Source organism: Diabrotica virgifera, chromosome 8, assembly GCF_917563875.1.
Source record: "Diabrotica virgifera virgifera chromosome 8, PGI_DIABVI_V3a".
NCBI lineage: Eukaryota > Metazoa > Arthropoda > Insecta > Coleoptera > Chrysomelidae > Diabrotica > Diabrotica virgifera.
Window position 1 is genome coordinate 10,523,143 of NC_065450.1, and position 27,933 is coordinate 10,551,075.

The 27,933-nt window shown below is 34.4% G+C and overlaps 2 protein-coding genes across 3 annotated transcripts; both read left to right on the forward strand.

The window, feature by feature from the left end:
- Nucleotides 1-8,794: 8,794 nt before the first annotated feature.
- On the forward strand, nt 8,795-17,294 carry LOC126889440 (uncharacterized). The gene is made up of 6 exons (XM_050657745.1): nt 8,795-9,309; nt 9,540-9,781; nt 9,846-10,043; nt 12,718-12,927; nt 13,094-13,165; nt 16,339-17,294. Exons 1-6 carry the CDS (start codon nt 9,255-9,257, stop codon nt 17,200-17,202), a joined length of 1,641 nt encoding a protein of 546 aa, XP_050513702.1. The 5' UTR covers nt 8,795-9,254; the 3' UTR covers nt 17,203-17,294.
- LOC126889369 (uncharacterized) lies at nt 17,205-26,488 on the forward strand. 2 transcript variants are annotated; one of them, XM_050657621.1, is made up of 6 exons: nt 17,205-17,993; nt 18,061-18,233; nt 18,292-18,378; nt 18,526-18,597; nt 25,104-25,157; nt 26,257-26,488. In XM_050657621.1, the coding sequence occupies exons 1-6, from the start codon at nt 17,296-17,298 to the stop codon at nt 26,448-26,450; spliced, it is 1,278 nt and encodes a 425-aa protein (XP_050513578.1). In that variant the 5' UTR covers nt 17,205-17,295; the 3' UTR covers nt 26,451-26,488. The 2 variants fall into 2 exon arrangements, with proteins under 2 accessions (XP_050513578.1, XP_050513579.1); XM_050657622.1 differs by lacking the exons at nt 18,526-18,597; nt 25,104-25,157.
- Nucleotides 26,489-27,933: the final 1,445 nt, after the last annotated feature.

Sequence of the window (27,933 nt, forward strand, 5' to 3'; positions counted from 1 at the left end):
TCTTAAAATAAACTTTTTTATCCGATGCCTAGATTTTGTGTCATTTTGGAACTACTAAAATTTTTTATTTCAGTAGTAGTTCCAAAATGACACAAAATCTAGGCATCGGATAAAAAATTTATTTGAAGAAAGTGTATTTTTTTGGTTCTTCTTAATGGCGGTACAGGCTCTTTTTTTAATATTGTATTTAATTACAGAGTAACTTCCACGTATTAATATATTTTTTAAATTGGGCTCTGTACCGCCATTCTTTATTATATTACGAATACGTGTGCCAAATATCTCGAAAAAATATTCAAAATTACAGCCGCAATCTTGGAACGCATTTTGGCTACCTGTTGATCGCTACTGTATCACCTTAAACTCTCTGAACAGAGATTAAACTCTCATGCAAAAATCAGACTGCTATTTATCACCTGTCATAATTCCTGTCATTGGACATATTCTACATATTCCACTCATTAAAACGCCCATTTGGTGATAAATAGCAGTCTGATTTTTTCATGAGAGTTTAATCTCTGTCGGAGAGTTAAGTCTGTTCTGTCGGACAAAATACATGTGCCGTTTTCGTGGTCTGACCGTTCCAAATTTTTAATCTGTTCCACAATTAAAACTTCCCCTGTTCCAGTGTTCCAATATATCAAAGTTTGTCCGACTAGACACCCTTAGCCTATTAACAAATTTTCAGCTTGCTATTAATCAACTTTTTTTTCATACGCGGGATCCAGACCTATATCATCTCAGCTTGAACCCCTGATGTAAGGAATGTTGAAGGGTTGGTATACAATTAACCCTTATAGTCCTTATTTAAATAATTACTGCTTCATCTGCTACAACATACTTTATTTACAAGTCTTTGAAATGTATTATAAACAATAACATTATATCAGCCAAACCATTTCGCAATCCTACGTACAATAATATAATTCATTCTCTCGTGTTTTGTCGTCTATTTTATATTTTATTCTTAACTCAAAACAACACGTCTTATGGGTTCACCTGAGTTCAATGTCACTTCACTAATACATATCTTAAGTAGATAGACAACCTGCGTTCTGGCACATCCCCTAAATCGCAACCCTTAAATATTAATAAATGCCAAACGGCTTAACGTAGGATGACGTGTGACGTATCGTTGGAAAGGGGATGAAAAGGGGGGTTGAACGCAGTATGTGGCGTGCGCATCGGAATATGCCAAAAGGGCATTACGTCATATCTTCTTTTCTATTGGTCCGATTTTGACGTAAGAGGGCTCGTCGGAACGGGGAGGGGGGTAACGAATAAGTTGAGACAAAAAAACAAAGATGGCGCCAGTGCCAAAAGGGCATTACGTCATATCTTCTTTTCTATTGGTCCGATTTTGACGTAAGAGGGCTCGTCGGAACGGGGAGGGGGTAACGAATAAGTTGAGACAAAAAACAAAGATGGCGGCAGTGCCAAAAGGGCATTACGTCATATCTTCTTTTCTATTGGTCCAATTTTGACGTAAGAGGGCTCGTCGGAATGGGGAGGGGGTAACGAATAAGTTGAGACAAAAAACAAAGATGGCGCCAGTGCCAAAAGGGCATTACGTCATATCTTCGTTTCTATTGGTCCGATTTTGACGTAAGAGGGCTCGTCGGAACGTGGAGGGGGTAACGAATAAGTTGAGACAAAAAACAAAGATGGCGGCAGTGCCAAAACGGCATTACAGCATATCTTTGTTGCTATTGGTCCGATTTTGACGTATGGGGTGTCAAATAAAAGCGGTGGTGACACAGAAGCCAACTGTCAATTCTTCTTCTTCTTTTCGTTTGTCAATTCTTCTTCTTTTCCGTGTAGTGCCTAACAGAACGTGACATTCGACATCTTTGTTGTCATTGGTCCGATTTTGACGTATGGGGTGTCAAATGAAAGCGGTGGCAACACAGAAGCCAACTGTCAATTCTTCTTCTTCTTTTCGTTTGTCAATTCTTCTTCTTTTCCGTATAGTGCCTAACAGAACGTGACATTCGACATCTTCGTTTCTATTGGTCCGATTTTGACGTATGGGGTGTCAAATGAAAGCGGTAACGACACAGAAGCCAACTGTCAATTCTTCTTCTTTTCGTTTGTCAATTCTTCTTCTTTTCCGTGTAGTGCCTAACAGAACGTGACATTTGACGTATGACGTGACATTTATATGACATTGTTCAGTTTTCCGTCCGAAATTTGACGCAGAACGTGGCATTTGGCGTGAAATATGACGTGAATGACGTGAAATTCGACGCAGAACGTGACATTTGACGTAGATATGTGACATTCGACGTAGGACGTGAATGACGTGAAATTCGACGCAGAACGTGAATGACGTGACGTGAATGATGTGACATGTGACGTAGGACGTAAATGACGTGACGTGAATGACGTGAAATTCGAAGCAGAACGTGACATTTGAACGTGAATGACGTGACATGTGACGTAGGACGTAAATGACGTGACGTGAATGACGTGAAATTCTACGCAGAACGTGACATTTGAACGTGAATGAGTGACGTGAATGACGTGACGTGAATGACGTGTCGTGAATGACGTGACCTGAATGACGTGAAATTCGACGCAGAACGTGAATGACGTGACGTGAATGACGTGACATTTGACGTAGGACGTGACATTTGAACGTGAATGACGTGACATTCGACTTGCTATCTTCTGCTACCGTCTGCTAATCTCTATTACCTTCTGCTTCGCTCTGCTACACTCTGCTGACCCCTTATACCGCTCTGTGATCGTCTGTGCCTTCGTGAAATTCGACGCAGAACGTGAATGACGTGACGTGACATTTGACGTGAAACATTAAACGTGACCTATTATCGGTTCGATTGTGACGTATGAGGTGTCAAATACGCAAGCCCAACATCAACTGCTCGTCACCAGCCTACTTATTATTGTTCTTTCAAATAAACTAGTCAAATGTCCACTATTATACAGAAGTCTTCCATTCTTTCGTCTATAAGTAATTTTTTGATCAACACGGTATATACAAGTACTAATATTTTCACACACTAGAGTAATTCCAACGAAAATTTCTAATCTGGACTTTTAAAATTTCCTTATTTTATAACTTCTATTTCACGAGTAAATTCGTGAGCCACCCCGTATATACACATACTAATATTTTTCATACATTACAATTAAAATAGGTAAATAAATGCACAAGAAATGTCGTTAAAGAAGGAAACTGTATATGTGAATCATTTCCAATAACAAAGTAGTTTAAACAAGGATGTTGTCTGCCTCCGACTTTATTCAAAATATATTCAATCATAGCTAGAGCAGTGGAGGAAACAATTATCCGGAATGGGAATAGACAGAGGCGGTGGTAAATATCTAGCAACCTTGTTTTTCGCAGATGATCAGGTAGTCGTAGCGAATGATGAAGAAGACAGACTATATGTTTAGAAGAATACATAAAGAATTTGAATTATTAGTCACACAAAACGATGAGGAATCCTTTAGCGGTCATTAATGACTTAATTTGTTGTTAATTACGTGGGGGTAATGGCCTATAATAGTAGTTGTGTATTTCGAAATAAAATAAAAAAAAACGGTTAGTGGTTTCTGATAAATTAATATCGACATTATTTAACGCATGTTGGGCAAAATTCGATACAGTAGAATACAGCAAAAGTAGACATGAAAAATGATAGTAATACATACAAATTCAATATCAATATTCGCACACCAAGCAGTCCTTGCTTATTATAGATATTATATCGACGCTTGAAAGGTAAAACTGCTAATACGCAAACTACGAATTTTACAGGAGAACCCTTTAAAGTTTGAAATATTATAAAAAAAAATTATAATTTTTGTTGTACGCTTACTATCTTGATAAATCTTAGGAATATAAATGTTTCATAATAGAATGCTTTCATGGTATAAATTTCTAAAGGAAATATTATCTAGTTTTAAAATTAATGGCGCATTATACAAAGTGATTCTTGAATGCAATCAGGTTAATTTACCATTTATGAGTAATTTTATGAGAAGGTGAAATGTTTTATAATATATTTATCTTATGAGTGCAAGCTACTAGAAATGTCTTTTGAAATTACAAGAATATAAGTCATTCTCGGTTTAAATTCTACTATTTTATTATATTTATTGCATAATTATTAGATATTCTAGACATTCCACATTAAAAACAAAAAGAAATAGTTTAAGTTATTAGAAAATACTTTATTTCTACGAAAAAAAAAGTGAGGTTCATGGCAAAAACAATAAAAAACACATCAGCAATATATTAAAGTTGAACTCAATCTTCTTCGTCAGTATCTATAAGGGCATCATTTACACTATTACCTCTAGGTAATTTATATGTAAGGGTATATATTCTAGGTAAGGGTATGACATTCGATTGGCACAATTTATTCAGATCGCTATATTTTTCTTTGGAAATTAACAAAGGGGTTGGATATAAGTTACAATTTTCTGAATTCTTTACTTTACCGCTGATTTGTATGATCTCTTCTTGAGCATCTGAGGCCATCGAAAACTCAGGATATGATTTTGTTCATGGAAAAAGCCATAAGAGGCGGAAAAAGTCGAAAAAAAAAATATGTCGACTAATGTGTATATAACCTTAAGAAAGATGAAAGAGACGAAGACCCACCCAACATATTTGACGAAAAGAACGATAAGAAAAAAAGAAAGAAGAAGGATAAACATGTGAATCTTCTTATTCAAGATAAATAATATGATGTGCAAGTTTCGATTAGATACCACTATGTATGGATAAACAATCTATACAGCTCCCTTTCCACACAATTAAATAAATTTAAGGGAACAAAGTATTTCGGCGATAGTTGTTGTACATTATTTTCTTACTATGGAAAAGCTAAATGTTCAAAAGGAATGTTGTTAGGGGAAATAAAATCTTATTACTGATATATGTATGCACCCGTTTTCATCGTCTACTCAGCTAGAACCACACACGGGACATCCGTGGCAAATAAGCATGTGTAGTAATAAGTGTACAAATTCAGCAAACGTGTTGCAATATTTTATCAAATTTCCTGATGCAGTAAAACGAAGCTTTATATTCAGCAGATTTATTGTGTATAAAAGGATGAGTAGCCTGCTAAAAAGTCCCATACTGTGCTGCCTTCACTATTACTAGTATCTAGTGTTGCTGTTGTTGCTGCTGAAAAGAGTGCTGTGTAAAATTCGAGGCAAAAAAAAATAATTGGTAAGTACCCCATTGCTTAATATATTGATGTAATAATTATTGGTTTGGCGACATCTGTACATTTTCATTATTTTTTGTATACCTTTGCCATACGGTGTCCATTTTATGATACGTTTGCCACACTTCTTTTGTATCTAGTAATATCTATTCTTATCAAACATCTCTCCTTTAAATTTGTATGTAACAATTGTATCAATCTAACATATAAAGCAGTTCTGTAGTTAGCTTAATTATTTTTTCCTATTTTTGTAGCAATTATCTTTTCGGAAAACAGCTGCTAGTGTTGCTGCTGAAAGAAGTGCTGTGTAAAAATCGAGGCAAAAAAAATAATTGGTAAGTACCCCCATTGCTTAATATATTGATGTAATAATTATTGGTTTGGCAACATCTGTACATTTTCATTATTTTTTTTTTTGTATGCCTTTGCCATACGTTATCCATTTTATGATACGTTTGCCACACTTCTCTTGTATCTAGTAATATCTATTCTTATCAAACATCTCTCCTTTAAATTTGTATGTAACATTTGTATCAATCTAACATATAAAGCAGTTCTCTAGTTAGCTTAATTCTTTTCTCCTATTTATGTAGCAATTATCTTGTTGGAAAACGCCTGCAGAAATCTAACCAGTTAGCCAAACCAATCGGTCAATACCAGCAAGAATCGTAAAGATTTTCTACAAAGCCAATAACTAATAGCTTTTTCTACACACACACACACACACACACACACACACACACACACGCACATCAATAACTAACATTTGTATTTTTTTTTATTATTTATTTTCGCTGCAAAAAAAACATACATTAATATACCACGGTAATGTACAAGCGACTTTAACCCCATATGAAAGCCACCCACAAAATTATTTAAGATTATTACAAGTAGATATTTCCGTAATCAATTCTGATCAAAATCAAAATTGTATCTTGGTAACTTTTGAAAAAATCATAATTTTATACAATTTTGTTCACACATTTCCATCTATTTCTGTTTTGTTCCTCTCTTATCCGCTATGTCACCATTCTTTTGAGACCGTCAGTCCGTAGCGTTGGCCGTCTTCCCCGTATTCGCTTGTATACCATTTTTATAACCACTTTTTTTTTATTAGTATCTACAGAATAGTTTTACACTGACTGTACTCGTTGATTCTGTCCATTAGCCTCTGAAGTCTCTCTAAACTATCTGCTGTCACCATGGTGTCGTCGGCATATCTAATATTGTTTACCCTTTCTCCATTTAGAAGGATGTTTTCGTCTACTCCGTATAGAGCCTCGTTAAAAATTCTCTCTGAGTACATAGTAAATATCAACGGGATAGGATACATCCCTGTCTAACTCCACATAGTATTTTTATGTGATCTGTTTCTTCTCCGTTAATTCAGTAGATGTCTGAAATTATTCTGAGGTTTTTGTCATCCACGTCTGCTTCTTTTAAAATGGTATTTTAGTTTAGTATTACGTTTCTATTATCTTATGTGTAACATAGCAGGCTTGTTCTATTTCCGTTGAAATGGGCGAAGACTTCTTTAGACATTTTTATAACCACTTTTTTATTAGTATCTACAGAATAGTTTTACACTTTATGTAGACGTTATTTAGAAATTTTTATGTGATCTGTTTCTTCTCCGTTAATTTTCATATATGCTGGTCTGATTTCAGTAGATGCCTGAAATTATTCTGAGGTTTTTGTTATCCACGTCTGCTTCTTTTAAAATGGTATTTTAGGTCAGTATTACGTTTCTATTATCTTGTGTGTAACACAGCAGGCTTGTTCTATTTCCGTTGGAATGGGCGAAGACTTCTTTAGACATTTTTATAACCACTTTTTTATTAGTATCTACAGAATAGTTTTACACTTTATGTAGACGTTATTTAGAACACTTCATTTAGGCACTCCATTGATGTTATTGTTTGTGCAATACGCATACTTTTAACACATTTATAAGCAGTTATTCTTCTTTCTCTTCTACATATTTTATGATTTTTTTTCTTTTGTTTTTAGTATAACATGGCAGACGTACCACCAATGCTATCCTTCCCATCGTTTTCACTGCGATTAGCAACATATGCAACATGGCCGGCCGCGTTACCTATTCAACCTCTGGAATTTTGCCTTGCGGGATTCCGTTACACAGGGAATAGTGACGTGGTCTTGTGTTGTTTTTGCAACACACGGTTGCATAACTGGCCAAGTAGCAGCAAACCAATGGAAGCCCATAAGCCGACTTGCACGTATGTAAAAGCATTTAAAGAATTTTACCATTTAAGTACTTACGAGGGTCGTCTCCAAACATTTAAGAACTGGGGAGGTTCAGAAGCAGAGACATATGCTAGAGCTGGTTTCTATTTTACAGGAGAGACGTTACGGTATGTGACGAAACAACACATATTTTTACCCAACGTGCGGTTACAAACGCTTGCATTACGGCCTGGTCCGGTCGTGTCTAAGAGATTGGTAGAGGAGAAAAAAGCTGCCGAAAACGGCTATTTCTATTCGGGTGTATATCAAAGGGTGATACATACAGACGTATGTGTAATGCTAGATATGGATTTGCCCCCCAAAAAAATTGATGGTAGAATTGTGTGCAAGGTATGTCTGGATGATGAAATGAATGTTTTATTTTTACCCTGCAGACATCTAGCTGTCTGCATATCCTGCAGTAACGAATTAGAGGAATGTTGCATATGCCGATCTGAAATTTTCCAACGCATAAGGGTTTTTATGTAGGACATCTGAGGCTTTTTTCTTTTTTTTTTTTTTTACTCGGTTCGTTTTCTACATTCTCTGGCCGCTTCAGCACGCCTTTCTATTCGTTGCAGTCTTTAGGCATTCTTAGTTCAGTGTGTGTGAGTGTGTGTGTGTGTGTGTGTGTGTGTGTGTGTGTGTGTGTGTGTGTGTGTGTGTGTGTGTGTGTGTGTGCGTGCGTGCGTGCGTGTGGTTCAGATATTTTACGTCCTTACATATTTAATGTAAAAATCATATTATACGGTTGTGTTGTACGTATAATTTGTTTTTTAGATGGTTCGTGAAATATGTGTACCACAGCGACCAAACGTGATGCAGCGTTTGGACGGTAAACAGCTCTAGCTATGTGTCTGCTTCTGATTACGTCTTTCTTTTGTGATCATCTGTTATCTTGGTTTCTATTGAATTGTTAAAATGCTTTTACGTAGGTAGTTTTGTTCATTTATATAAAGTTACTTTTATTTTACGTAATATGTAGTTTTGTATCACTAAATAGTGCTACTTGTTTTTCATGTAGGATGTCTTTTTGTACCACTAATAGTATTAACTGATTTTTTTTATGTAGGATGCTGTATTGTTTCGCTAAAATAGTCTTATTTTTTTTGTGTAAAATATAATTTTGTTCCCCTAAAATAGAGATAAATGCTGTTTACGTATCTATGTACTTTTTGTTCACATAAACATGAAAGAGTTGCTTGTTTTTACGTAAGTAGTTTTTTAAATACATAATAAAATGTGTTCAAATTAATAAGTGTTTTATTATTAGTAGTAATATTTGCCTCCTTCTAATATCTTCATTCCTGATGTGATATATATATATATATATATATATATATATATATATATATATACGCGAGCAACGCACCATGCGAGTCCCGATATATCCAGCAGACCACCCGAGACCCACCATAACCAAAGTGTATAATTAGATTTTTATTATAGAAAAATAAAGAATATAATATGAACTTTTATGGGCCCCAGAGAGGGGTAAGAAAAATCTTTTAGTTTAAAAAATCTATACGGAGCATACCGTGCGAGTCCCACTTACAAGTCAAGAGGACATGCGAGTCCCGCCAGTTATACATGGCACACTCAGCAAACAATATGAGACCCAGCGATGTTGCCACAACGCTGGGTCTCGTATTGTTTGCCGAATATTTTAGGTACTTCCCCGGTTTGTATATTTCACCTCGAATTTAACAGTTTTGTTTCAGCGGTTATTTTAATTCTTGTGAATAGTAAGGGCGGACGTAAAATAGTGATTTTAGGCGCAAGGATAAATATTAGGTACCTATGGAAAATAGATCAAAAAAAATTTTGGAACTCGCGTTGGACGAAAATAATAAAAGTAAGTACCTCAAGTGTTTTTTAATTTATGCAAAGTAGTTAATATTACTTACACACGTCTAATTATTTAAAGTTTTTACAAAATATTTATTATAAATGAATTAATAAATTAAAAAATGCCATTTTATTATAAACTTCGGAGCGCTTTTATAAATTATGTTTTTTTATTGGCAATTGTTGGTGAAATAAATAATTTTTTATTCTATTCTTATTTATTTCTTAAATTTTTAGAAAAAGATTATTCAAATGCAAATAAGATGGGGAAATCTTATTTTGGGCCGCCTAGCAAAACGAAACAAAATGCGAAGAAAAAAACTGAGCTTTTAGAGCCCAATGTAAAGATCTTATCGAACGTTAACCTTAAAGAAAAAATTGATAACTACTTGCAAACTATAACAACTCCCTTTTTTTTTGAATGTCAAGAAAATAAAATAGATGAATCAACATTATCTGAAAGTAAAAATAACGTAGAGGTAAGTCTTGATTTCATTTAGTGTAAATTAAAGTATACACCAAGAAAACTATTTTAATTTTTAGACTCCATTTAATAAGTATGATAAAGAAAAAAAACAGGACCATTTAAAACCCAAAGCAAATATTTTACTGGAACCAGATGTTAAACTTAATGATAACACTGATAACGACTCACAACCTTTAAACAAAACCTTGGATTTATATGAATTTCAAGAAAATGATTTAGAGGAAAAAGCATCAAAATCGCCTGAGTACGACAAGGTAAAAATTGTTTTAAACAAAATATTTAACAAAAACTTGTTTATTTTCATACTACTTGTGTGTGTGTGTGTGTGTGTGTGTGTGTGTGTGTGTGTGTGTGTGTGTGTGTGTGTGTGTGTGTGTGTGTGTGTGTGTGTGTGTGTGTGTGTGTGTGTGTGTGTGTGTGTGTGTGTGTGTGTGTGTGTGTGTGTGTGTGTGTGTGTGTGTGTGTGTGTGTGTGTGTGTGTGTGTGTGTGTGTGTGTGTGTGTGTGTGTGTGTGTGTGTGTGTGTGTGTGTGTGTGTGTGTGTGTGTGTGTGTGTGTGTGTGTGTGTGTGTGTGTGTGTGTGTGTGTGTGTGTGTGTGTGTGTGTGTGTGTGTGTGTGTGTGTGTGTGTGTGTGTGTGTGTGTGTGTGTGTGTGTGTGTGTGTGTGTGTGTGTGTGTGTGTGTGTGTGTGTGTGTGTGTGTGTGTGTGTGTGTGTGTGTGTGTGTGTGTGTGTGTGTGTGTGTGTGTGTGTGTGTGTGTGTGTGTGTGTGTGTGTGTGTGTGTGTGTGTGTGTGTGTGTGTGTGTGTGTGTGTGTGTGTGTGTGTGTGTGTGTGTGTGTGTGTGTGTGTGTGTGTGTGTGTGTGTGTGTGTGTGTGTGTGTGTGTGTGTGTGTGTGTGTGTGTGTGTGTGTGTGTGTGTGTGTGTGTGTGTGTGTGTGTGTGTGTGTGTGTGTGTGTGTGTGTGTGTGTGTGTGTGTGTGTGTGTGTGTGTGTGTGTGTGTGTGTGTGTGTGTGTGTGTGTGTGTGTGTGTGTGTGTGTGTGTGTGTGTGTGTGTGTGTGTGTGTGTGTGTGTGTGTGTGTGTGTGTGTGTGTGTGTGTGTGTGTGTGTGTGTGTGTGTGTGTGTGTGTGTGTGTGTGTGTGTGTGTGTGTGTGTGTGTGTGTGTGTGTGTGTGTGTGTGTGTGTGTGTGTGTGTGTGTGTGTGTGTGTGTGTGTGTGTGTGTGTGTGTGTGTGTGTGTGTGTGTGTGTGTGTGTGTGTGTGTGTGTGTGTGTGTGTGTGTGTGTGTGTGTGTGTGTGTGTGTGTGTGTGTGTGTGTGTGTGTGTGTGTGTGTGTGTGTGTGTGTGTGTGTGTGTGTGTGTGTGTGTGTGTGTGTGTGTGTGTGTGTGTGTGTGTGTGTGTGTGTGTGTGTGTGTGTGTGTGTGTGTGTGTGTGTGTGTGTGTGTGTGTGTGTGTGTGTGTGTGTGTGTGTGTGTGTGTGTGTGTGTGTGTGTGTGTGTGTGTGTGTGTGTGTGTGTGTGTGTGTGTGTGTGTGTGTGTGTGTGTGTGTGTGTGTGTGTGTGTGTGTGTGTGTGTGTGTGTGTGTGTGTGTGTGTGTGTGTGTGTGTGTGTGTGTGTGTGTGTGTGTGTGTGTGTGTGTGTGTGTGTGTGTGTGTGTGTGTGTGTGTGTGTGTGTGTGTGTGTGTGTGTGTGTGTGTGTGTGTGTGTGTGTGTGTGTGTGTGTGTGTGTGTGTGTGTGTGTGTGTGTGTGTGTGTGTGTGTGTGTGTGTGTGTGTGTGTGTGTGTGTGTGTGTGTGTGTGTGTGTGTGTGTGTGTGTGTGTGTGTGTGTGTGTGTGTGTGTGTGTGTGTGTGTGTGTGTGTGTGTGTGTGTGTGTGTGTGTGTGTGTGTGTGTGTGTGTGTGTGTGTGTGTGTGTGTGTGTGTGTGTGTGTGTGTGTGTGTGTGTGTGTGTGTGTGTGTGTGTGTGTGTGTGTGTGTGTGTGTGTGTGTGTGTGTGTGTGTGTGTGTGTGTGTGTGTGTGTGTGTGTGTGTGTGTGTGTGTGTGTGTGTGTGTGTGTGTGTGTGTGTGTGTGTGTGTGTGTGTGTGTGTGTGTGTGTGTGTGTGTGTGTGTGTGTGTGTGTGTGTGTGTGTGTGTGTGTGTGTGTGTGTGTGTGTGTGTGTGTGTGTGTGTGTGTGTGTGTGTGTGTGTGTGTGTGTGTGTGTGTGTGTGTGTGTGTGTGTGTGTGTGTGTGTGTGTGTGTGTGTGTGTGTGTGTGTGTGTGTGTGTGTGTGTGTGTGTGTGTGTGTGTGTGTGTGTGTGTGTGTGTGTGTGTGTGTGTGTGTGTGTGTGTGTGTGTGTGTGTGTGTGTGTGTGTGTGTGTGTGTGTGTGTGTGTGTGTGTGTGTGTGTGTGTGTGTGTGTGTGTGTGTGTGTGTGTGTGTGTGTGTGTGTGTGTGTGTGTGTGTGTGTGTGTGTGTGTGTGTGTGTGTGTGTGTGTGTGTGTGTGTGTGTGTGTGTGTGTGTGTGTGTGTGTGTGTGTGTGTGTGTGTGTGTGTGTGTGTGTGTGTGTGTGTGTGTGTGTGTGTGTGTGTGTGTGTGTGTGTTTTTGGCATCAGACAAAGTCTATTTGCCACAAACTATGACGTAAGAAAGATCAAATGTCTACTTTCGTCCTAATCACAAAATGAACTAATATGTCATAGACTCTTTTATCAAATGAAGCAAGGAGTGCTGAAATATTTACTGGAAGAGGAAATTTTATATTATTTAATTCCGTCATTAGTTCCAATGTTTCAAGTGTATATTTAGTGCAGTCGAAAAATATAATATGGTTTAAGTCGCCTATCGACATATTATTGCACCTTCATACTACTTATTTGCTCTATTTTATAAAACGTAATATCTTAAAAAAGTCTTATTTTGGTGTTAATTATTAAATATTGCTTTAGCTGGAAGAAAAAACTTACACTCCATTAAAAGCTGTAAATTTTGATTGCTATCCAATTTTGACCAAAATTGACACGAATCTAAATACTGACCATAGAGACTATGAAGACAATGAAGACTTTAGCGAGTCACGTGACACATCCTCATATGTACCCGAAACGGAAATAGAGTCTGAGGGAGGGGAAGAGGAAACTATTATTCCAATTTTTAAGGTAATTTTTTAATACGACATATTTAATCAGTTCAAAAAAGTATTGGATAAATCCTTATTTTAAGTAAAATACAAAATGACAAGTAGATACTTATTTTAAAAGATATTGCTCAATGTAATTCTTTATTTATTTATAGACATTACTGATTGTGTGTTATTAATTTTAGACCATAAACGTAACTTGCCCTGAATCAACTTTAACAAAGGACGAACCCTCGGAAAAGCCCCATATTTCTAACGTAAGTTAAAGAATTATTAGGTTAATAATTATTAGCAGTCGGGAATCCCTTGTCAGGGCCGCTCTGTCCATACGTGATATAATATATAAGTGATATATATTTATGAAAAGGCGCTCCGGGTTTTTGGCTAAATAACAAAAAGCGCAAGAACTATCTTAACCTTTAACTACACGCGCATCAAGTTATAACATAACTACACGCGTGGCGTACTTTATACGCCACAAGAAAATACACTTAAAAACAGCGGATTTGTTTATTTTTTTTTTTTGAAGAAATACATTTAGTTGTTTGTTATAAACATTATTCGGCATCAGTGAATACTTGGAGTTCCTTCTCAGTAAGCCAATTGGGATTTATAACTGGAATCATGGAATAACTGGATTCCATGATAAATAAAATTACTAATAATTTTTTTTTAAATGTGCTTTTTTTACAGGAGAAAAAGTATTGTTTATAAAGAAAAATATATTTTGTGCCATAATGACTAAAAAACAATTAAAATATGTACTTATATTACTACTTAGATTATTATAATCGTGGTGTATATTGACCACCACCGGAAACAACAAATTACTGTCCACCTATTATTGTCCACCAACAAACTGTAAATTATGATCTTCTCAGAACGCCGATTATAACGAAACTAAAACCAAATTGTAAATCACATTCCAGTGACAGGTTAGATAGATAAACAAGGTCAAAAATTAAATTTTTTAATATATGTGCAGTAGAATTCTTATATCTGGCGTACAAAATACGCCAGCGCGTGTAGTTAAAGGTTAAATACATAATTTACGTTTATGCACGAAAACATCTTTGTCCTCCTTCAATAGTCAAGGACAGCATGCTTAACCATTGTTCCCACTAGCCAGAAGGGCGGATTATGGATTATGAACCCAGAGCCCAGCAATAGGCCAGCGTCATTTACCTGTTATTTATGATTGTCGTTCTTAAACGTGCATAGTTAAAATTTTGTGAAAAGCGGTATATAGGCCAAGGTAGATCCTCTCAAAATAGTCAAAATTCTAAAAAAATTTTAACAGCATTATGCGTACTTTATTTTGTAATTATTCGTTTAAGTACTTGAGGGGAAGTGGATCGGTAAGAAACAAATTTTGAATGGGGGTCGGTGGGGGTGGTTTATAGGGGTGGAAAATTTGCCTTGCGATTTCCGGCTTAGGTTCGCATTTTTTCTAATAATATTGAACGTAAAAGTTGTAGGTATTAAAAAATCAAACAACTTTTGTTCTATGTATTTTTCAACATAACCTCAAAATTTACTAGAAAAACGCCAAAAACCACTTTTTTATGTTTTTCGGTGTAACTTTAACAAAAATTATTTAAATTTAAGCAAATTTGGTGGAAATATACCTTTTTGCATCTAATATTTTTTAAAAATTTTTTAATGGCGAATATCGAACGGTTTCCGAGAAATTTCACTTTTTCATAAAATGACACTATACATTCAATCGAAAAATTTGGTAGCTCAAATTGAGCTTTTTGACTTTTGTAGGTAGGCATTATCTTCGATGAAACGTGTACTTTCAAATGAAAAAAAGGGCACCTTAAGAGAGAATTTTTTTGGAAATCGCAAAAATCCGAAAAAAACGGTTTTTAGGTTATAGAATTTCAGTGATCGTTATAATTTTGAAGTTATTTATTTAAATTTCGGTTCAAACTTTGTAAAACATATTTGTTAACATTATTTATAATAATTTTAAGTTATTATTTATAAACAGTTTTCAATTATTTAAACACGTTCAGTTAATAAAACTATTGTTTAAACAATATTTTTGCATAACATTTTTTTTGCAAAATTGACATTTTTGCTTGGAATTTTTTTTTTGTATTAAAAAAAAACAAATCGAAAGTACTCTATGCAATTTTATGAAAAAGGCGATAGATTTTGAGTAAAAATTCGTTGAAAATTTTAATGAACCAGTTCCAAAAAGAAGTAGGCACAAATAAATTGATCAAATTTTTTTTGTAAAGTGCACGTGTAACAAGTTTTCATTTTTAATTTTGTAATTAAAACATCTGTACAAAATTTTGAATAAAAAAAATTAAAATTACGTTCTTTTTTATTTCTACGGTCCTGAACACATAAAAACCTAGAGTTATACTAGTCTACCACTTTTTAAAATTTTCAAAGAATTTTTACTCAAAAGCTATCGCCTTTTTCATAAAATTGCATATATGTAATACTTTCGATTTGTTTTTTTAAATACAAAAAAAATTTTTTGAAGTAAATATGTCAATTTTGCAAAAAAATTGTATGCAAAAATATTGTTAAAATAATAGTTTTATTAACTGATCGTGTTTAAATAATTGAAAACTGTTTATAAATAACTATGTTAACATGTTTTACAAAGTTTGAACCGAAATTTAAGTAAATAACTTCAAAATTATAACGATCACTTAAATTCTATAACCTAAAAACCGGTTTTTTCGGTTTTTTTTGCGATTTTCAAAAAAATTCTTTCTTAAGGTGACCTTTTTTTTCATTCGAAAGTACACATTTCAACGAAGATAATGCCCACCTACAAAAGTTAAAAAGCTCAATTTGAGCTACCAAATTTTTCGATTGAAATTTCTCGGAAACCGTTCAATATCCGCCATTAAAAAAAATTAAAAAAAATATTAGATGCAAAAAGGTATATTTCCCGGAATTTGGTTAAATTTAAATAATTTTTGTTAAAGTTACACCGAAGAACATGAAAAAGTGGTGTTTGGCATTTTTCTCGTAAATTTTGAGGTTATGTTGAAAAATACATAGAACAAAAGTTGCTTGTTTTTTTAATATCTACAACTTTTACGTTCAATGTTATTAGAAAAATTGCGAACCTAAGCCGGAAATCGCAAGGCAAATTTTTCACCCCTATAAACCACCCCCACCAACCCCCATTCAATTTTTTTTTCCTCCCGATCCACTTCCCTTCAAGTACTTAAACGAATAATTACAAAATAAAGTATGCATAATGCTGTTAAATTTTTTTTATCTCGAAACAGGATCTACCCTGGCCTAATAGGTGAAGGCGCACAGTAATTTAATGCACAAGGGCGCCAAGTGTGTTTGGCGCGGGCCTGTCCCTTGTAATTTTTTAATTAATTTAAATTGTTTAAATTTAGTTTTAAAATGTACTTTTTTACAGTCTTACTTTTAATTTTTTTAGATCGAAACTAATAATTCCATTGTTGCCCTTTCACATAGAAAAAACAGAGTTTGGGATAGAAAGAATTTCTGTCCAATTTGTTTCGTAGAAGTGAGTCATTTTGCAAGACATTTGGAAAGAAATCATGCTGACGAAAGTCGAGTAAAAAAGATTTTATCTTTTCCAAAAGGATCTAATGAAAGGAAAACCTTATGGGATTATTTACGCAAGGAAGGAAATTTTCATTTGTTTAGAGAAGAAAAAAAAGTGGTGGCTGTTCGAAGGCCCACGGAAGCCCAAGCATTAGACTTTGACGATTTTGTTGTTTGCGAAAACTGTTCTGGGGTGTACAAAAAAAATTTTTTCTATAAGCATGCTAAAAAATGCCAAGAAAAACACACTGGTACAAAGTGTGGGCGACTAAATGCCTTAACTCAATCCCAAACATTTTTAGCGGCTTCTCGCTGCCAAAACAGTTTTTTATCACAGTCAAGATTAAAGAAAGAGGTATTTTGCATTATGAAAGCAGATAAAATAAGCGCCACCGCAAAAAATGATATTTTAATATGTTTATTCGGGGAAACCCATCTTAAAAAACATAAAAGAAAGCAAATTGTAACAGTAACGTCCAACAAAATGAGAGAATTAGCAAGACTTTTGATTGCTCTTAGAGAGTTCACACCTGTTCAGAACCTAATTGATGCTATGAAACCAGAATTATTTGACGATTTAGTTACGGCCACAAAAGTAATTTCGGGATTTAGTAATGCCGATAAAAGCTTTAAATCTTCATCATTAGCACTTCATATGGGTACCACTTTAAAACAAGTGTGCGATATAATTAATCGAATGATTTTAAAAAAAATCCCCATTATTTACCTTTAAAAACCCTAATGAGGAAAAAAAAGCATTCGAGATTTAAAAACATTATTAGAGACCAGTTGGGCCAATGAAATTTCTTCATTAGCCCTTAAAACAATGAAAGAACAGCAATGGGAAAAACCCCAAATACTTCCGGTGACAAGTGACGTAATTAAGTTTAATAATTTTGTCAAAAATCAGGTTGAAGACAGTGCCAAAAAATTAAACAAACTTTTAGAAAAGGAGGGGAAACAAAATGACAAAAATGATTTACTTCCTTTATATAAAACCTTAGCAAAAGGAATAATGGCCCTTCTTTTAATACTAAATAGAAAACGCATCGGTGAGATTCAATACCTTGAAATTTCTACTTACAAAAGATCATTTGCGGAGCCCAGTGTTCAAAAAGAAATTGCTGAAAGTTTAACTGTTTCAGAAAAACTATTGTGTAGAAACTTTAGAAGAATTATTACAGGTGGAAAAGGTAGCAAACCTGTAGCTATTTTAATTTCTCCTTTTTTAAACGAGAAAATTGAGCTGATGATTAAAATAAGGGAAAAAATAAAATTAATTCCAGAAGATAATAAATACATATTTGCAAATCCAAATTCGTCGAAAGGTTGGTTTCATGGAACAAGTGTAATTAAACAATTTGCAAAAAACTGTGGGGCAAAGGATCCCAACTCTCTAACTTCTACCAAATTTCGAAAACAGACTGCAACAATTTTACAGATTATGGACATTAATAATACTGACATGGAACAATTGGCCATTTTTATGGGCCATACAAAAAAAACCCATGAAGAATGGTATAGGTAAGCCAATCTTGTTAAAGTGGTTTATTATTATATTAGCATAATTAATAGTTGTAATATTTTTTAGACTTCCTCAAGATCTATACCAGACTGCAAAAATAGCCAAACTAATGATCGCTTTGAATAAAGGTGATGTTAATATTTACAAAGGAAAGAGCTTAGACGATATCAATATAGAAGAAAATGACTACTTGGAAATTGAAAACATAGAAACAGAAGTAAATGAAATAAATGAAAAAGGTAGAATTAGTGTACTCGCATTGGTAATTGCCTAAAAGTTTAATAATCCATTTTTTAGAATTAACAGAGCCTACTCATTCTTGGAGTCCTAAAAGTAATTTTAGCGATGTAACCGACGAAAAGATTGAACAAGCTAATAAAAATGGTAGGTAAAAGATTATTATAAACGAAGTCTTAAAAAATCATTACAATAAATGTTATAAATGAAAAAAAAAAAGATGAGTAGCTCCTAACTTTTAAAAGCAGTTTTCTACTTAAAAGTAACAAATAACTAATTATTATTAATTTGCAGAAAAAGTTTCGTCGAAGGGTAAAAGAAAGTTATTTACCGATGAAATGACGCATCCAATGCAAAATAATAAAGGTAAAGCAGTTTTAATAAGAGTATATCGAAAAAATGCATGTGTACAAGAATTCATCTGTACTCAGTAGATATATCTTAAAAACACCCTGTAATTATCTACGATAATTACTTTCAGTTATTTATGTCATCAAAACAACATTACAACCTTCATTCGATTATATAAATATTGTTAGCCAAGATCACGATTCACTAATAATTGCAGAGTCAATTATAAACACTTTTCATGGTCGATGCTGAATAGGCATTTCTAAATGTATAAACAGTTAAACTATAACAAGGGAATTCTTTATTATTATATTAGACATTCGTCATTCTATTTGTGTGATCAGACGTAATATTTCCACATTAAAGATAGTGTCTCTTTCTACACGAGATGTTCTTTGGGTGAGGTGCTACCAGCTTATACTAATGCGAGTGTAAATAAACCAACTCAACAAGTAAGCGTATCAATTATTCCACCCCTCGGATAAGGGATAACCACCCTCACCGGGAGAAGATAGCCTTAGTGCCCAGGGCTGTCATATGGCGATCCAGAACCAGGGAAGAACTCAGGACTGGTGAACAGGACAGGTATGAAGAAACACGTCAATGTTCAGGCACCTAGACCACCTTAGACAACAGTGTGGTATATGTAAAATGGATGGAGACATCAGGCCGACGCGGAGCTGAAAATGGAATAGGATGGAGATGGAACATCGTGGGACAATGGAAAATGGACAATGCTATGGAACGTGCAGCGAGGACTTGTGATACGAACAAAGACGCGTAAAAGTGGTAAGTCCATATTAGCTATTTTTATGGTATTTCCTGATTAGTATAAAGTATAAACATTATGTGCTACCTTAATTACATTAATATATGTTTCAAGTTTACCTATTTTTACTTAATTATTCTATTCTATTACCAATATTTATCAATATACAAAGATTTTTTTTACTCTCATATTAAGTTATTATAGGACGCAATGATACAATTTTATATGATTTTTTACATATTTATCAACGTATACCTTATCCTTGATGACTTTTATTCATTTATTATTTGACTACTGATTTTTAGTACATTTTTGCAAATTTTATGATCTTAATATTTGCTATCGTAAATATACCTATCAAAATAAATATACGATATAACAAATATACGCTATATGCATAATACATTTAAATTATTATTCTAACTACTTATTTACAAGGGTTAATATAACGTTATTTATTTTTGAATTTTTATTACTACTGCAATTTTTACATATTTTTACCATATATTGACGTATTATTTTATCTCTATATATTTTTTACTATATATCTATATACTACATATCTATATACACCGTAAGACTATCGAATTTATATTTTCGCTAAGAAGTGCAGAAGCTGAAAAAAAAAGAAAGAAAAAAATTATGTATAAATGAGTAGCAACAAAGTTACTTGGGAAGATTTTGTCAAAATAGTTGAGGAAATTGCACAAGAAATAGACAGGCAAAGCAGAAGAGTCTTAAAGAAAAAAGTTCCGAAATCTAAGGACATAAAGGAAGAAGTAACGACACAGCTAATTAAAGCTTATAACAAGTTCACACAATTGACTAGGAAAAACTGGGAAGCACTTTCGGACAAACAAAGGGAATCGTGCAACAAATATTTTGGAAAAATCAGAGACAAAGTTATACGATCATTTCAAGCAGTAAATGTGAGAACAGTGGTTCCAAGTTCAATACATCAACCAATCGACAAGGAAGTTGAAGAGGAACAAAGCGATGAGGAAATAGAAGAAGGAAAAAGCGACGAGGAAGGAGAAGAAGAAATAATTAACGACGAAATAAAAGAGAAAAAAGGTGACATAAAACAAGATATAACAATATTAAACATGGCTTTGACAATCACTGAATTTTTGAATATCGCAAGCAAGATATTGCCCAACGAGTTCGATGGAAGCGCAGGGAAATTACAACCATTTTTAGACGCATTAGAACTACTTGGAAAATTGGCAGAAGGTCATGAAGACACAGCTGTAACGCTAATAAAAACGCGACTCACCAATAAGGCTAGGAACCTAATAACCACAGAAGATACAATTCCACGGATAGCTGAAGTACTAAAGAAAGAATTAAAAGGTGATAATCCGAAGAATTTAATAGCCAAATTAGCCAAAAAAAGGCAAGGGCATAGAGATGCAGCAGTGTACGCATCTGAAGTGGAAGAGTTAGCAGAACAATTAAAAGTAGCATACATAGCGGAAGGAATGCCACTTGACTTAGCAAAGAAATATACGACGGAAGCAGTAGCAACAACAATGAAACGAAACGCTAATGCAGAGAAAGCTAAGCTAATACTGGAAGCAGGTAACTTTACATCACCGCAGGAAGTAATATCTAAATTTTTGTCGATCGATACGACTGAAGAAAATGCACAAGGAAGAGTCTTAAATTATAGGACAAACTACGAGAATAGGAGAGGACAGCAGCAATACAGAAGAGGATACCATAACAAATATGACAGAGGAAGAAGAAATAACTTCGGACAACGGAACGAAGGAGAAGCAACGGACAATCAACGAAATTATTCGAACAGAGGATACAGACAATTTAACAATCAAACATACAGAGGAAACCAGAGAGGCGGACGTAACAGGAACGTAAGATTACTAGAAATAGAGGACAGTCAAGAAGAGCAAGAAAACCAGCAGTTGGGGTTTTGAATGAACAACAAGTTGGAAGCACACAGGCAGAAATAAAATATAACATTTACAACTTCGACCTAAACCTAACGAACTTTGTACGAATGAAAACAGGAATTCTTGAAAACACAAGCACTTTTATCATAGACACAGGAGCTGATATTTCAATACTAAAATGTTCACAAGATTTTATGAAGGAACAGGTGAAACCAAACACAAAGGCAAAAATAAAAGGAGTCACTAAAGGAGAGTTGCAAACAATGGGAGAAGTTGAGACAACACTCGAAGTAAAAGGAACTCGATTCGAACACATCTTTCAATTGGTAGAACCTAACTTTCCAATTCCAACAGACGGAATCATTGGGAGAGACTTTATTTCTAACTTTCAATGTATACTAGATTACGCAAACCTTAAAATGCACATTAAAGAGGACAACGATTGTTACATTAGTACGAAAATTCTGGATAATATAGACAATGACACCATAATAATACCGCCTAGATGTGAAATTTACAGAATCGTAAAAATTTTTCAAACGTTAAAGAAAGACAGGATAGTGGAACAGCAAGAAATACAACCAGGAATATTCATAGCAAGAGCAATTATTTCAAGTAATAATCCATACATCAAAATTTTGAACACAACGTACGAAACAGTAAATGTAGACGCAAGCACAATCAGGACGTTGGATATTAAACTATTCAATATATATAGGCTAGTCAACGACAGCAAGGACAGAAAAAAAGAATTACGAGAATCACTGAAATTAGACATACCAGAATACATACGAGACAACTTAGTATCGTTATGCGAGGAATATTCGGACATATTCGCCCTAAGGCATGATATGTTAACCTGTAACAATTTCTACGAACAAAAACTAAGAGTTAAAGACCAAACTCCGGTATATATCAAGAATTATAGGACACCTCATGCGCAAACAGAGGAATTAAATCGACAAGTACAAAACCTAAGAGACCAAGGAATCATAGAACCATCTACATCCGAGTACAACAGCCCAGTAGTACTGGTACCGAAAAAAGCTATAGATGGAGGAAAAGCATGGAGATTATGCATAGATTTTAGACAACTGAACAAGAAGATAGTTACAGACAAATTTCCATTACCAAGAATAGATTCGATATTAGATCAACTAGGAAGAGCAAAATGGTTTTCAGTTATAGACTTAATGTCAGGCTTTCACCAGATACCATTAGAAAAATCATCGAGAAAATACACATCGTTCAGCACAGAAAATGGAGCATTTCAATTTACCAGATTACCTTTTGGATTAAATGTAAGCCCAAATAGCTTTTCAAGAATGATGTCAATAGCATTTTCAGGATTAACACCAGACAAAGCATTTCTTTACATGGACGATATCGTAGTAATTGGAATATCCGAAAAACATCACTTAGACAACCTGAAAAAGACATTCGAGACATGTCGAAAATTCAATTTGAAACTTAACCCAGGAAAATGTCAATTCTTTAGAAGGGAAGTAACATATTTAGGACATGATCTTTCTCAAGAGGGAGTATCACCCGACAAAGCGAAGTATGCAGCAATTGAACAATATCCGACACCTAAGACAGCGGAAGAAACAAAGAGATTTGTAGCATTTTGCAACTATTACAGACGTTTTATTAAAAATTTTGCGGAAATATGCAGACCACTCAACAAATTATCGAGGAAAGGAGTAGAATTTTCGTGGACCGAGGAGTGTGAAAAAGCATTCAAAAAGCTTAAAGCATCTCTGACGAAACCACCAATTTTAAAATATCCTGATTTCAACAAACAGTTTATCTTAACAACAGACGCATCCAATGAGAGTTGTTCAGCAATCCTAAGTCAAGATTACAACGGAATTGACCTACCTATAGCATATGCATCAAGAAGTTTTAGTAAAGGAGAATGTAATAAACCTATAATCGTTAAGGAATTACTAGCGATTCATTGGGGAATTAATTATTTTAAATGTTATCTATATGGAGCACCAACATTCAAAGTAAAAACAGACCATAAACCTTTGACACACCTATTTGCAATGAAAGAACCAACCTCAAAACTCACGAGGATCAGATTAGACCTAGAAGAATATGACTTCGAAATAGAGTATATAACAGGGAAAAGTAACTACGCAGATAGTCTTTCAAGAATAACATTGCATCAACTAAAAAACCTATACATAGACAACGCCCATATACTAGCTATAACAAGAGCTCAAGCAAAAGAAAAGGAGAAAGAAGCAAGACAAACAAAGGCTGAAAGTGAACTCGCACTACAGCCAGAAGCCACCAAACAGACAGTAAGGAAGGTACTAAATAATTTAGAGGCGCATAGACTACCAATTTTGTCCTTTGGAGCAGAACTAATCTCACCAAGACTGAGCATTAGGGCCAAAAACAAAATAAAATGCAGCAAAAGCATAGCCACAGGATTGAATCGTTTCGATTTAAACCAAGCGTTGGTACAGCTTGATAAGCTGGCGGTAGAGAATGCAGTACGTAAAGTAAAAATATACGTAAATGATATTATTTTTAAAATGTGCACAATTGATGAATTTATTAAAGAAGGAAATAAAAAATTGAAGAATATAGAAATATACATATGTGAAGTACCAGAAACAATAAAAGATGACAAAGAAAAACACAGATTAATAGAAGAATACCATAATCACCCGATGTTCGGAGGACACTTAAAGAAAAATAGACTAATAAAGAAGCTAAAAGCAAGATTTAGATGGAAAAATTTAGAAAAAGACGTAAGAAAATACGTTAAACAATGCCATGAATGTCACATTAACAAACCGAATAGAACACTTGTCAAAGAAGACGTGATATCGGACACTTCTTCGAAACCAGAGGACACAGCGTACATAGACACGATAGGTCACCTCACTAGAAGCAATGAAGACAAAAAAGAGCGGCAAGAAGAAAATAAGCCCAAAACAACACCACAACACTTTAAAAGAGGAGACCTAGTCCTTGTAAAAAGGGAAGAGAATGGTAAGTTTGATAGTCTTTATGTAGGTCCTTTCACGATAACAGAAGTAAATAACGTTAATTGTAAAATCAGAATAGAAAACAATAAAATCAAGGAAATACATAAGAATAGATTATATGCTTACAATCCGAAAACACAGTGAGTGACAAGTGTTACGAAACAATGTTGTTAAACGAACATTTTATATTATTTATGTATTTGCGTAGGCTTAGGAAGTTGTATATAAAATAAATTTTTTTGTATTGATTACAACACAGTATGGGTTGGTAGTACGACTTGCAAATTTCCCTCCCCGTAGTCGGAAAATTCCTAAAAAGGGAAGGTGTACAAGAATTCATCTGTACTCAGTAGATATATCTTAAAAACACCCTGTAATTATCTACGATAATTACTTTCAGTTATTTATGTCATCAAAACAACATTACAACCTTCATTCGATTATATAAATATTGTTAGCCAAGATCACGATTCACTAATAATTGCAGAGTCAATTATAAACACTTTTCATGGTCGATGCTGAATAGGCATTTCTAAATGTATAAACAGTTAAACTATAACAAGGGAATTCTTTATTATTATATTAGACATTCGTCATTCTATTTGTGTGATCAGACGTAATATTTCCACATTAAAGATAGTGTCTCTTTCTACACGAGATGTTCTTTGGGTGAGGTGCTACCAGCTTATACTAATGCGAGTGTAAATAAACCAACTCAACAAGTAAGCGTATCAATTATTCCACCCCTCGGATAAGGGATAACCACCCTCACCGGGAGAAGATAGCCTTAGTGCCCAGGGCTGTCATACATGTATTATTTGATTTTTTTAGTTACAAAAAGAAAGGAGGTGCCAACTACTGAAAAAACCGAAAGCACTTCAAATGGTAATTTCTTTAGATAACTATTACTCTGCTACTCGTAATACAATTGTTTTAATTTAATAATACATTTATTACCTAATAGGATTTAAAAAATATTTATTCGTAAAAAACTCTAATATAATAATTTTATTTGTAAAAGGACAATTACCTGTTTTTGTTAAAATTAAAAATGCTTTCCAAATTTTATAACTAATTTACGGCATATTTTTTGTTACAATTTTTAAGTATTATTTTTTTTCTACAACCGTGTTAAAAATGCAATTTTTAGCACTCCATGCGTGCGTTAAAAATGCTACTTTAAGGCACTAGTGCTTTAAAATATTTTTAAGGCACTGCAGTTCGTATTGACCGTATACGCCCTGAGCTTCGCTGGTGGCGCTCCTGGCGGATTACTAATTCAACTTTCACCGGTAATTTTTAAATTTATTATTTAATTGTTATCGCTTAATATTTACAACGCAAAAAATTAATTAAATTGTAATCGATTTTTTTAAGATTTTGCTAATCATTTTGACGTTCTATTGATAAAATATGAATTTCTTACTTTGGATACTTTCACAATTATCGTGTAGATGGCGCTAAGATTAATTTATAGTTACATATTACGGAACATTAAAAAATTTAAATTCAGTATTTAAAACGTAAATATATTTAAGGTAAAAATATATACCACAGCTTTGACCAACTAATATTTTTTTTATAATTAATGTTTTTACTTTTAATTTTAAATTAATCACTTTGACATTTATGTCAAATTTCCGGTAAAGGTTTACAGACTTGCCACTATTGGCGCTCGCGAATTTGTAAATATCCCCTCTACGTACGAGCTCACAGCGTATAGACAATTTTGATGTAATGTCAAAAAATATAAAAATGGAATGTCAGTCAAGTTCAAGTAAAAGTTTTTGTAGATATTGTTCTGTAATTACGTTTGTAGAAAAAATATTGTATGATATGCGTGTTAAAAAGTACATTTTTAAGGCACTCATGTGAATTGCAGAACTTGCTATAGCTCATTCTGCAAACTTTCACATGCGTGCCTTAAACGTGTACTTTTAACACTTATATCATAAATAACTATTTATGTATTAACTTTTTTTAGCGATTGCAAGGCACCGATGGACCGAAAAGGACAAACAAACTATGCTTAAATACTTTACAAGATTCATAAAAGAAAAAAGGGTTCCGAAAAAAGCAGACGTACAGAAATTTAAAAAAAATAAAGCTGGAGAAAACTTTCAATCAATTGATTGGGTAAAAATTAAAACGTTTGTTTACAATTCTTACAGAGTGTAGTTTTTGTGAAGTTTTTTATTAAATAACGTGTTTCTAAACATTTGTGTTTTAATTCGATTTCGTTTGATATATATTTTTCGGTAAAAATTCATTTAATCTAGCAAATCAGATTCTTAACAAAAATATGATTAATAAAATAGTATCTTATATTATATAAAATTCTTGTGTCATAAAGTACGTTCCCAAACTCCTCTGAAACGGTTCGACCGATTTTTATCCCCCTAGATGATAAGGGTTGTCCACCCCTAAAACATTTTTTGGACTTGTATTTTATTATCTTTTTATAATGTGGATTAAAAAATACATACAACTTTAAATTTTTTCATCGCACAAACGTTTTTTTTTCCAACTTAGCGGTATTAAAGAATGGCGGGAGCCCTTCTTTAATCCAATACAAAATCCCACCGAATACAACCAATACGTAATCAATAATCTGGTGAAAAGTAGCCTGCTGACAAAATATAATCAGTCCCGCGATTCTGCTTCTCGGCTACACGATTTACGCCGTCTTTAAATATGGCGGACAGTCGTTCTTTTTGAATCGCGGCCCTGGCTAAAATAAAGTTCAAATGAAATTCCTTTAGTAAATTATAACAAAGCAATGTTGCCGGGTTTTGGGTCTCGCATATAATGTTTGATCAATCTGGGTCTCGGATGGACATACAGCTTACATACAGTCTACCTGTGCGCCGCCTATGGTGCGTTTCTATGAACTAAATTCCATATATTTTGCGATAGCAAACAGACTTCCGAGTCCAAAAAAAATTTTTTGTTGATCAGTTTTTTTGGATAAGTTGGACCTTCTGCAACCGATATACACGATAAAACCATGCGAGTCCCGCTGAAGGGTCTCGCATGGTCAAAACGGGTCTCGGACGGTGCGCAACATATGGCAAAATGGGACTCACATGGCCGGTGTGTACGTCTATATATATATATATATATATATATTTTTTTTTTTTTTGATATACCACACGCTCTTCTTAGATAATCCATTTCTACTACTTCCTTCCTTTTTCTATCTTTTTTCGTGATTTTCCACACTTCTGTCCCATAAATCATAATAGGCTCTACCATACAGGAGATCTTAGAATATTTACCACTTTTTTTTTTTGCCCTGCTGCGTTCTGTTTTCGATATCTCTTGTGACAGTGCCTTCTTTAGATATTAGAGATCCGAGATATTTATATTCTTTACATGTTTTTGTGGTTCTAATTTCTTTAGATAATCCATTTCTACAACTTCCTTCCTTTTTTCTATCTTTTTTCGTGATTTGCCACACTTCTGCCCCATAAATCATAATATCTCTACCACGGTACGCTAGATTGTCAATTTCATTTTCTTATATCTTTAGACCATACAGGAGAGCTTAGAATATTTACCGCTTTTTTTTTGTCCTGCTGCGTTCTGTTTTCGATGTCTCTTTTGGTAGTGCCTTCTTTACATATTAGAGATCCGAGATAGTTATATTCTTTACATGTTT